The sequence below is a fragment of the Gekko japonicus genome, unplaced genomic scaffold, assembly GCF_001447785.1.
Source record: "Gekko japonicus isolate JY-2015 unplaced genomic scaffold, Gekko_japonicus_V1.1 scaffold7, whole genome shotgun sequence".
Lineage (NCBI taxonomy): Eukaryota > Metazoa > Chordata > Lepidosauria > Squamata > Gekkonidae > Gekko > Gekko japonicus.
The window spans coordinates 3,270,460-3,282,994 of record NW_015159711.1 but is presented as its reverse complement, the minus strand read 5'-3'; the positions used below and the strand labels follow the sequence as shown (position 1 = coordinate 3,282,994).

At 47.1% G+C, this 12,535-nt stretch overlaps 1 protein-coding gene across 1 annotated transcript in view; it reads right to left on the bottom strand.

Annotated features, from left to right (window-relative positions):
• The window catches only part of ZNF395 (zinc finger protein 395), a 44,766-nt gene that overhangs the window by 19,579 nt on the left and 12,652 nt on the right, over positions 1–12,535 (bottom strand). The window contains exons 2-5 of the mRNA XM_015429176.1: positions 11,039–11,270; positions 7,551–7,852; positions 5,376–5,488; positions 217–452 (exon numbers count right to left, since the gene is read on the bottom strand). Coding sequence (XP_015284662.1) covers positions 217–452; positions 5,376–5,488; positions 7,551–7,852; positions 11,039–11,260 — 873 coding nt within the window. The 5' untranslated portion in view covers positions 11,261–11,270. The remainder of the gene's footprint in view (positions 1–216; positions 453–5,375; positions 5,489–7,550; positions 7,853–11,038; positions 11,271–12,535) is intronic.

Genomic DNA, 12,535 nt, shown 5'->3' with positions numbered 1-12,535 from the left:
ACATTTATTAATTTATTAACCTCTCCAAAAGATCTAGGGGATAAAAAGAATTCAATACTCCTATCTCCTGCTCCTGTCTCTACTCTACTCTCCACACGACTCCTTATTTTTTTATTAATTGTAAAATTTATTAATTTATTAACCTCTCCAAAAGATCTAGGGGACAAAACGGAATTCAACATGCCCCTCTCCCACTCTGGTTTCTACTCTCCACACCTTTCTTTTCCTCGGAGCAGGCTCCTCAAAGACAAAAGGATCCGAGTCTGTCTCAAAGCCGTCATCAGCCCGAGGGGAACTGAAGGCCTCGCTTGTGTACTTGGGACTGGCCTCAGAGTGGGGGGGTGAAGGGGTGGAGATTCCACTGCCACCACTCCAGTGCCCACTGGTGGTGCTGCTGCCGCCGTCCGACATATCGCCACTCTCTTTCCACACGTCACACGCTGCTTGGGATACTGAGGCACAGAAAGAGAGACAGTAACAGGCATGAACAACTGCATTACACTCACAGGGTGGTGGGACGGGGGGGTGGGGGTGGGGGTGGAGGGATTAAGCTCCAGGCCACATCCATAGCAGTGTGTGCCGTATCTGCCAGTTCTTACGGCCCTTTTGTGGAGATACATGAAAACATGTGGATATCACCAGATAAAGTCTCAAAGAGGGGATGAGCTGAACTTCCAGAGGCCATGAAGGTGGGGGATTTTTGTAACTTCTTATCCCTGCCCACAACTGAAAAACTGCAGATAACATCTAGATTGCAAGCAAACATATTTGTGCATTTCTTATTTCCATTCAGCGTGCAGAATCCAGGTCATTGGGCCAAGAACTGTATTTTTAAAAGCACAAGTTATTTGCAATATATGTCAGTTAAGAGTATAATGCAGCAATTAATGCAGCAATTCTGAATGCCAGGGATAGAAGATGGCTGAAAAATTAAGATCTTTCTTAATATGAACAGAAGCAACCCGTGTTTGGAAATTCTGTGTGTTGCCTGACCCCAACCAGTTTGTTGATATTGTTTTAAGGGGAAAGGGTAATTGTGGGGCAGGGAGAAAATAAGAAGTTATAAAAGAAAGTCCTTTCCTATGAAGCTTTCCAGCACCTGTGACATGAGATCCTTTAAATGAAGTTGCTGGTGACCACACCTTCTGTGTGCAAAGCAGGTGCTCTACCACTGAGCCAGCCACAGCCTCCACATGACTGCCTGATCCACTTCACCTATGCAATGGCTGTATTTCTACTAAATGAATATGTGCTACCTAAGTACAACACCTTGCATTTTTATATCAGATGTATACATCCAAATCAAAAAACGAGGAGTTATTTCTTTTATCTCAAACATGGTTTAGTTCACACCACTCTGGTAAACCTGTGTTGGACTGCAAGTCAGATGGAATATTCTTCCATGCAAACCCCACACACAACCGGGGTGGGGAGAGACACTGATTCATGAAAGGCCTGAAGCAGTGGGTGGGCATTCACAGTTTGCCAAGCTGACTTCAAAAGGGCCCAGGAGGAGCCTGATGAGAAGGCTTCCTACTAGCTGCTCCAGGCTGTGCTGACATGAAGCCAGCAAGATGAGCAGGGACAGGGTACCTGTGTCCCCTCCCCCCCTTCTTGACTTGAGGCCATCGAGGGCCTAAGGCCAGGGACACTAGGGGTTAGGCCCAACAGAGGGGTAGGACCCCCACTTCTCACAAACCAAACCTACTGGATAATGACAATAATGACACTTAGGTGCATGTTTCCTGGGGAAAGGATAGAACCCTGCAGCTCTCCACAAGTGAGATCCCAAACTGGCATCCTCAAAGGCAACTCTCTGAATCTGCAGCGGACATCAAATGATTGAAACCACCAAAGTCATCTTCTTTTTGGGGAGAAATGCTGGGTATAAATATTTTCAGTAAATGAAATGCTGTTCCCTTCTCATCAACTCTATTTTCTAACCTCTCCGGCAAGATAAGATTGGCCAACTGTGTCAAAGGCCATTGATAAATCGAGCGGGACCAAAAGGGATGCATTACCCATTGCCAGATGTAACCGGAGAACCTCCACCAGAGCAACCAATGTTGTCTCAATCCAACACCAGGCCAGAGACCAGAATGATGACAGGCCAAAAGCAAGCTCTTCTAAGTTCAACTTATATGTCAGAACCCCAAGTATGGTTTGAGATTCTAAACGTACAACAGGTAACTGTAGCTTAGAGCTGCATGCCAGCTTCCCTTTTCTACTTGCTCTGCTTTAGAACTTCCCTCCCAGCTCACCAGTTCAGACATGACAGCTGAGAGACTGAGCTGTGATCTGGGAGGTTGCCAGTTCAAATGTCATCTCAGCCACAAATACTCTCAGTAATCTCAGGCGAGCTCCTCTCCCTCTCCCCCTCCCCCCTTTCTGTCTCAGACCTCACAACAGAACAACAGGACAATTATAATACTGGACTACCTCACAAGGCTGTTGCAAGGATTACTGTGATAATGTATGTGATCTACTACAAATACTGAAACAGCTGTACAAACATATTAGGCGCTATTATTATTGTGCCAAATCTTACTCAGCAAAACTATGGTCTGCAAACCCACTTCATATCACAGTTTCCAATTTGGAGCTTTCCAGCCAATCGTGGTCAGTTCAGACAGCACGCCAAACCAGAGTTATGCTTCCTTCATCCCACTAGAGAAGACGTGATAGAAGCTGGCATCTTTTTTCGTCAAATTAATTAGTGCAATTAAAGCATGCAGCTGGAAAAAAGAGAGCATAATGTGTGTCCCCCCCAACCTCATTTCCATTGTGTTTTCCCGTCCATCACTGACAATGCAGCTTGCAGCGGATCAACAGGCCTGGCTGCCACACTCGGCTACAAGACTCCTGCATTTCCCACGCTGGAAGGATCCTATTTTTACACTCTCAGATCCAAGGCGACTCTCCTGAGAAACGGGAAGCGCCTCTAAATAAAGGCACCGGCTCCTCAACGCTCCCGTGCCCGCTGCTCCCGTAATAGGTCTGAGCATCCGACTGGAAAGCAGCAGTGGGTTGGGTTTCTTGTCCCGCGTCTCTCACTCTCTCTGGGAATGCAGACGGCATCCCTCATGCAGCCAGCTGCCTTTCTAAGCAGCTGTCTGGCGGCTGCAGAGGGGACAGAATGATTTGCCACAAACAGCAACCTTGAAGGATTTGACTCACAGGTTCCTCACAAATGGGGGGGGGGAGAGTTCCCCCTCTAAGGAAAGTGTTCTACCTCCCTTGCTTGCAATTGCTCTCCTCCCTTGCTTGAAATTAGGCCTGAATGAGACATTCCAAGGCACAGAGTCCCTATCCCTGAGTCCACCTCCTATAACTAACGCGGGGGTCATTTTCAGAGAAGAATCAGAAGCCCCATCTGACAATTTCTGCAAAGCTTCTTACCCCCTACCGGCCATTTTTTCTCATCCCTGCCTCCTCAAAAATGGTTCTGAAATGAGAGATAAGTCTGGTGGCGGCTGGGGAGGCCCAAAGAGAGGAATTAGAATCATAGAATGACAGAGCTGGAAGGGGCCATATGAGCCATTTGGTCCAACCCCCTGCTCAGTGCAGGATCAGCCTAGGGCATCCCTGACAAGTGTTTGTCGAGACACTGCTTAAAGACTGCCAGGGAGGGGGAGCTCACCACCGCCCTAGGCAGCTGATTCCACTGTTGCACAACTCTTACTGTAAAAAAGGTTTCTTTAAATATCCAGCCGGTACCTTCCCACCCTTAATTTAAACCCATGACTGCGAGTGAGGGAAGGGTTAATCTCCTTGCAAAGAACTCCCCCCCCCCATTGCATTGCCATGACCTAATATGTTCACATTCACCAACATTTCACGTCACTCCATCCAAACTGTCTCTCAGCATATTGGGCTGACGGCCAGCATGGGATACCATGCACAGTGTCAGATCAGGACCAAAAAGCATAGGTTCAAATTCTCCACTTAGCAGTGAAGCTTACTGGGAAACCACTGGGCCACTCCCTACTTCTTGTTCTAAGCTCCCTCACAGGGTTGTTGTAAGGATATAAGAGGAAGAGCCATACATACTTCCTGGGAGGAAGGGTAGGACAGATAGATACATGAGGCCAGCTTGGGGTGGGGAGGAGGAGGAAGCCATACAGAGCCAGGCAATCTGTGGCTACAGATGGAAAACCTGGTTAGCACTAAGCAACACGGGTCACAAATGCTCCAGGTAAGACCTCTCCTGAACAAGCCCTGCTGAAACCTTGCATAGCTCCTATCCAGGGGTCATTTCCTGCAGGAGCGCACAGGAGCGGAGCTCCGGCAGTAAAGAGCCCAGGGGGCGGGCACATGCAACAAGCCCCACCCCCTGCTCCCAGCAGCCCTCAGTCAGAACAAGAAGTAACCAGGTAAGTTGCAGAGCCCCCCCCCCCCCGGTCCAAAACAGTCCAGTGACACATTTAAGACCAAGTTTTATTCAGGTGCAAGCTCTCCCTCCTCTGCGAGATCTGCACGTTTCCCCCCCTCCAATAGCTAGCAATCCAAAACAGTCCAGTGGAGCCTGAGCGGTGGGTGTTGCCTTCTTACACACTTCCAGTGATGTCAGGGGGTGTGGCATATGCAAATAAGTTATACTAATGAGTTATGCTAATGAGCTCCTGCACCTCTTTTTCTACGAAATGACCCCTGCTCCTATTCATTTCAGTGGGGCTTGCACAGGAGAGCTTCCCCAGTGTGTTGTGTCCTGTGGGTGAGAGCTGCCTGCCTCCTGGTTTGCTGCCTTTAAAGGCACCCAAAGCCTGTCCTCCAAGGCAGTAGCCTCAATTTGCCTCACAGCAAGAGAGGGAGGGGAGGCTAGGGGAGTGGGATAAGGAGCTCTGAGGTCAGGAGCCTAGGTAGCTTAAGGAAGAGAAGAAGAGTGGCCATTGGCTGGGACAAGTGGTAGAAAGAAGGGGCTGAGGGGAAACATAGCAGAGCTTGAAATGTTAACAGGCCAAGGATGAGACACAGCCTACTGACTCCTCTTCTTCGGCTGCAAAAGGAAACAGAGGTTTACAGCATGGGCTCCAGTGACTGGCTGGCAGTATAAAGCCTGTGTATTGGTCAGGGAGTCTGGCTTTCTTCTGCCCTTACCTCAGGGCAGGCAGTATCTACTGCTCACTGCATTTTTGGCTCCAGCAGTGTGTGATTTGTCCACAGGAAGGAAGGAACTCAACAGGCAAGAGGGCTGTGGACTACTAGAACCGGGAACAACGTCAAGAGAACAGGGAGGGGCTGAAATTTCCCAAATCAGTTTGTGTTAAGCAGCCAAGGTATTTTGCTGACATCTCTAGAATTTATGTCACTGCACTGTTTGTTGCGCATGCAGAAATAGGCTCTCCCTGGCTGAACAGCTGCTGCAGCAAACTCACCAGGGATGCTGGTGTCACTATTAGGGGGGCTCTGGACAACTGGACTGCAGGATAAGCTGGTCAAGACCATTGCTGCCATCATCTCATCCATATCCACTGCAGCGTCCGATTTCCTGCAGTGGGAGGAAGAAAAAAACAGTTAAGCTCCCCAGATCAAGGGGCCAATGTCTTCTGATGGAGATACAGCACTGGACTTGGGAGAGCTGAGTTCAGGTCCCAACACAGCGTCCTGTGCAGCTCCTGTTTATTTCAATGGGCTTATATAGGAAGTATTTGGAGTGGATTGTACCGCAAAACTACTGCAACCATTAACACTCCCCAATGCAGGAATTCATTCTTAAAAACCAAATAGTCTTCCAATAAAGCATCTTGATTTACAAAAAACCAAAAAACTCTTCTACTTTCAACACCCATTTAGGAACAAGCTTTAAGGGACAGCTCTAAAATCAGCAAGGTCAAACCAAGTCCAGGGCCCTTTTTAAATACAGGCAGAAAAATGTACACAGTTTGGATTTTTGTACTAAGATAGCAGTGCCGCCTTAAGCAGAGTTAGACTTTTCTAATCCCACTGAAGTCAGTGGATTTAAAAGGGAATAACTCTGTTTAGGATGGCGCTGTAGGAGTTCCATTCTCTTGCTTCTCCAGGAGGGCTAAAAAAGATCTATAAAACATGCTTTTAGCATAATGAATTATTCAAGCAGTTTGCCCAAACAGCCCCCAAGAGCCGGCCTTGGAACACTGAGTACCTGGAAATCACTTGGCAGCATGCATGGTCTTTTCACTGTCAATTTTAAATATAAAGCATTAGTTGGGTCAGAGAGTTAAGAGATTTCTTGGGGGATTCCACATTTGTCCACCAGAATTAACTAATAGGCCTTAACCAAGGACATTCTAAATAAATTGGTATATACTCTGGGGAGGAAAAAAAATAGACAAACTGAAATTTCACATTCAAATTAATATTCCCAGTTTGGCACCAAGACAGAAGCAGAACTGTCTGACCTGTAAAAATTGAGCAGTGTTTGGGGGGTTTTTTAAACTGTGTTCCAAGGTACCCGGAGATTCCTCAGAAACTTATCAGGGACCTCAATGAAAAAAAATTAGTAGTGTTGGATGAGCATCCCTCCAAAGATGGTTGATCTTCCCCCATGCATCCCAAAGGCAGAGAAGACTGTCGGGTCTCTTGTAGGTTTCAGAAGGGAAGCAGTTTTTCATTACATTGAGTTGGACTGGTTTTCGCTTTTAGCAAAAAGGCAGTTAATAAACTTTATAAAAGTCTGTGGTCTACAGATGGAACCTTCCTGCAGGAACCAGCCTTAGGTAAAACTGGCAGGAACCTATGGGAGGGCCCTTCCTACCGCTGCCCCCTGTGGAACTCACTCCCTCACTAAACTAGATTGGCTACCAGGCCTTCCAAAGCAAGCCAAAGATATTTTGATTCCAGAGGGCCTTTGGACGACTTCACAAAAGAGGTGATCACCCTTCAAATATAATTCGCTTGCTACTTTCATCATATTTGATTTTTTTTAACGAGGCTCTCCCCTCTCCAGCTCCGTCAGCCAGCGCTTAGCAATCCTATTGGGTCCACCTGGTGGGTCTCCCATGGCCCCAGAAATGGGCTGAGAGGGGGGGGGGGCTGCTTCACATGATTTCTTCTCTATCCCAGGACAGCAGCTCTTCTCAAGCCCAGAGCTGTGCCCTTCCTTCCTTCCTGGCCTCTTACAGAAGCCCATTTTAAAGAGTCGGTCTACCCCTGCCTGCCAGTCCCCACCTGGCCAGCCACACCTGGCCTATTCCTGGGGAGTGGCGATTGCCCTCTCCTCTCACTTACCAGTCTTCCTCCTCGTCCAGCCCCTCCCCCCATTGGCTGTGCCCTGGGCTGGCTGGGCCAGCAAGCCATAAACTAGGCCTGACCCTCAGGTCATAAACTCTGAAAGTAAATCAAAAGCATGCACATTAAATAGGCAGTATTTATTCAGGATGAGGAAATTCTGTTTTCCTAATGTTTCCCCTCTTCTTATTTAAGCAGATAATATGACGTTTTCTCTCAAAAAAATAATACAGCTGTGCTGCTGAACACCTTCAGGAAGAAAAACAGCAAAGGTTCTCTAATCCAGCAGTTCTGCTGGCCCAACGAAAGAAGACCATAATGATGACAGACTACCCCAGACATACCTTTTTGGTACATCAATATTCCTAGAAACTGATCTCGGAGCAGATGCTGTGGCAATAGGTGCTGTGGTCGGACACTGTTCCATCGCCACAGGGACAGTGCTGTAGCCCATCGTTGTGGGAGTGGCATGGTCCATCTCAAGAGCTGGAAGAGGTGGTATCTGGACCTCAGCTAGCCTCACTTCCTTGGCTTTCCTGCAGATGTGAAACCCATGCTCCAGGAGCAACACCTTCACTTCATTACTCATGGGGTCATGGTGGTCCACCAGACCCGCATTTTCTTGCCCATTGTAGAAAACATAAACCTACAAAGGGAAAACTTACAATCAGTTAAAGGTGATCATTCATCATCCAACACAGGTGTTATTTTGCAGTTCCCCAGCACATCTCCCACTTTCCTTTTCTGTGCAATGCCCCTCCTGGAAAAGAATTCAGCCCATTCCTGGAAGACAGAACTACCCATAGACATGAGCTCTAGCACCTGGATGCAGGCTCCATGTTCAGAGGCAGTATCCCTCTGACAGCTACACAAAGAACAGGGGGTAGCCATCACTTCATGCCCTGCTTTCCAAAAACAACATCTGACTGGTCATCATTAGAGGCAAGAATACTGGACAAGACGGATTGTTGGTCTAATCCAACCAGGCATTTTTGGGGTTTTAATTTGTCATATTGTTATCACATGTAAAGGAGGATTTTGTTTTTAATTCAAAATCAATTTCCAGAAGCCTGAACAACAGGAAAGGATCAAGTTGCCATACATGGGGATGTTACAGGGAGCCATGGACATTTCATACCTACGATTTTTATGCCTAACAAGGTACACATGCAGGTTGTCTAAATCAAGTAGCAACAGGTACCTTAAGAAGCAAGTGGCTTCCAGTTGGTTTTCATACTATCTTCAAACCAAATTCAGAACAGGCTTCAAAGACCCCAATTATACCATTCCTTACCAAACGTACTCATAATCAAGCAAACGAAAAGAGTGCATTTGGCAAGGATGGGAAGCATTCTTCTAATGGCAAAACCCTGCCCCCTCCCCCACTACTTCATGGAGAGGCACTATTCAAGCTCCACATGGGTCTTCCCTCTCCAATATGACCTAATTGGAGAAAGCTATTGCCTAACTTCCCGAGGTCTATTTTTATGAACGTAATTATATCTACGCTGAGATGCGCACACTTGTGTAAGCTATTCTTGGAGCCTATTTATAGGGGAACTCCAATTACCATGTGGAAAGATCAAGGATGCAGCAACAACCGGTTCTGTGATAAAGAGGTGCAGAAAATGGCAGGCACAGCACATTTTGGAGATCTCTCTGCTCAGGTCCAGAATGCTGCACACAAAACAGAATCCCAAGAGACCTCCTCACAAAATCCGTCCTTTTTTACTCATACTCATAAGGCTACCCATGCTGAAGTTAATTTTTGCCTTAAATGGCTCCCTCTTCTTCGTCTTCTTCTTTTTTGCATAAGACTCTCATGGAAATGGGGCCGTGGGGGGAGTTGAAAGGCCATCAAAAGCTAAAACCAGGCCTGCTTCACCATGGCACTTGCCTAGGGTTGCCCGGTTTGGGAAATACCAGGAGATTTTGGGGGTGGAGCCTGAGGAAGCTGGGGTTTGGAGAGGGGAGGAACTCCAATGGGGTATAATGCCATAGAGTCTGCCTTCCAAAGTGGCCATTTTCTCCAGATGAACTGATCTCTGTTGCCTGGAGTTCAATTGTAATCCCAGGAGATCTCCATCCACCACTTGAGCCGGATATACGGGCAAACAGAATAGGAACCAGTGGGTGGCCAGTGGATCAAGTATTGGGACTTGAACTGGAGAAAACCAGGTTGAAATCCCCCACCTGGCTGTGAAGCTCCTTGAGTGACCTTAAACCAGCCACCCTCTTTTAACCCATCCTACTTCACAAGGTTGATGTGATGTTAGTGTGGAAAACCCCATGAATGCTACTCACTGGAAGGGTAGATTATAAAGTAGGGATGAAATGGGAGGATGGGCTTACGCCTGCCAAAATGCAACCACCCACTTCCATCAGCAAGTACTGCCATGGGATTTCTGCTGAACATGCAGGGGAGTTATTAACAAGACACATGATTCTGTTTGTTTTCATTAGGCACCATGTCCCTATCTCCAGGCCCATAACCAGGATTTTGTGGCTTGTGGGGCAATTTTTTTTCTGGTGGGGCTGAAGTTCTGTGCAGGGGGAAAAAAGCCATTCAGCCAATAGAAAACTGTTACCAGGATAGATCTCTAAACTGCAAGCTGTAGAACACTTTAGATGACAGTTCTCAGCTGCTGCAAGTGAATCACTTCTGCCAGCCTAAGCAACAGTTCTGATAACAAGATGGCAGGTGGGGGTGATGAGCCAGTTTGGTGTAGTGGTAAAGTGTGTTGACTCTAATCTGGGAGAACCAGGTTTGATTCCCCACTCCTCCACTTGCACCTGCTGATGTGACCTTGGGTCAGTCACAAGCTCTGGCACAGCTGTCCTTGAAAAAGAGCAGTTTGTGTCAGAGCTCTCTCAGCCCCACCCACCTCACAGGGTGTCTGTTGTGGGGAGGGGAAGGGAAAGGAGTTTGTAAGCCGCTCTGAGACTCCGAGTGAAGGGCGGGGTATAAATCCAATCTCTTCTTCTTCTTTTTCTTCTTCTATAGTCAAGAAAGATAACAGGCAGAAGAACTCTCTTAAAGGAGACCAGTTTCTTGACACAGAGTTAGAAGTAACCTTAAAGGTCACCTACTCCAACCCCCCCCCCCCCCCCCCCCCCCGCGCGTGTGTGTGTATTGAACATCCCCCCTCCGCCCCCCCCCCCCCCCCCGTTCTCAGTGTGGGAATTAGTCAACAACAGCACCCCACTCTGCTTAAAGGAGCGCATGCCTTTTTAAAAAGTTGTAAAATGACTGAAAAAAGCATTTACAGGAGAAATTCTTGTGGGGCTATGCCTTTAAGAAAGGATGCAGAGCCCCCAAATGACCCACCATAGCTACGGGGAGTTTTGGCTTTTTGCTATGTGGTTTTTCTTGCTGATATATCCAATGAATCCAGTACTTCCAATACCAAAATTGGTATTGGCATCTTCTGAAAAAAGGCCTCTCATCTAAACCAAACACGGTACATATTTAAAAGACAGGGGATTACTTTATTTTGGCCAGGCTTTCAGGACATAGCTCTATTTTGTACAGTTCCCAATGCTTTTCCTCATAGGTATAATTACTTCTGAGTGGGTTGTTTTTGTAGACAGTCAGCTCCAGCTAAAGACAAAGAAGCCAAAGGTGTCTTGTCATAAAATCCAGCAATACAGGCTCTTGCAGTCTATCTCTTCCTAAAATCTGCAGAAACCAAGAAAATGGACTACAAAAGTTTTAGTAAAATAAATTTTAAAAAAGAAGTACAAAAGAACCAGCAACAGAATTTTGGATCCCTTATTCAGTGTTAGGTCATCAAGGCTACAATACATCCATAAGTAGAAACCACTTTGATACCTTTTGACCCGGTTGCAGCGCCAGCCAGTTTTGGTTCTGATTGGTGGACTCTTCCGCCTGCTCCTCATACGAAGCAAGGGGAGAAGACGCTTTGCTAAGTTCCGGTTGCAAAGATGAAACTTGTGTTGTCACAAGAACTCCGTCCCCCAGCAAAGGGGGAGCGGAAATGCGAGCACCCAGCAGGGACCGCTTCCCCAGCCGCCTGGACAGCACACTCGCCATCTCGGACACACTGCCAACAACAAAGATAAGGAGAGAATTATATTATCCAATGGAAGATGGGTCGCATACACCATAAACAACCAGTTTGGTTAAGTGCGCAGACTCTAATCTCGGAGAACCGGGTTTGATTTCCCACTCCTCCACTTGCACCTGCTCGATGACCTTGGGCAAGCCAGTGAAAAAGAACAGTTTCTGTCAGAGCTCTCTCAGCCCCACCAGTTATTAACAAGACACATGATTCTGTTTGTTTTCATTAGGCACCCTGTCCCTATCTCCAGGCCCATAGCCAGGATTTTGTGGCTTGTGGCGCAATTTTTTTTCTGGTGGGGCTGAAGTTCTCAGTGCAGGGGGGAAAAAGCCATTCAGCCAATAGAAAACTGTTACCAGGATAGATCTCTAAACTGCAAGCTGTCGAACACTTTAGATGACAGTTCTCAGCTGCAGCAAGTTAATCACTTCTGCCAGCCTAAGCAACAGTTCTGATAACAAGATGGCAGGTGGGGGTGATGAGCCAGTTTGGTGAAGTGGTAAAGTGTGCAGACTCTACTCTGGGAGAACCGGGTTTGATTCCCCACTCCTCCACTTGCACCTGCTGATGTTACCTTGGGTCAGTCACAAGCTCTGGCACAGCTGTTCCTGAAAGAGCAGTTTGTGTCAGAGTTCTCTCAGCCCCACCTACCTCACAGGGTGTCTGTTGTGGGGCGGGGAGGGGAAGGTAAGGGAAAGGAGTTTGTAAGCCACTCTGAGACTCCTTTGGGTAGTGAAGGGCGGGGTATAAATTCAATCTCTTCTCTTCTTCTTCTTCTTCTTCTCAGAGAATCGCCTCCCTCCCTAGTTCTCAAAGCAAGAGTCAGCCCTTCCTAAGGAAGTCTAGGCAGATGGCCCTGCTAGGTAATTTTTTTTTTCATAATTCATCATACAAGTTTTAAGGTGTGTATTGATAGGCCCTACATCTGCATGACCTACAGCAGAGGTCCTTAGTACTATGGTGCCCATCAACACCTTTCCTGGTGTCCGCCAAGTGTTCTTAGGAAGCAGACTGGGCTTTGCCCAACAAGGCTTCTGATCAGCCACTGGAGATCAGATTGGCTGTGCAGGTTTTTAAAAAGTCGCTTCAGCAACAGATACCACCTCAGTACAAGGATCTTCACTGCATTACTGTGTGTGTACGCAAGAAAATATTTTTAAACAATGCGTTCATTTTGAAATGCATCCTGTTCAACAGAGCTTCTGCCCAAAAATTAGAGTTATGTGTGACCTGACTCCCGGACATTT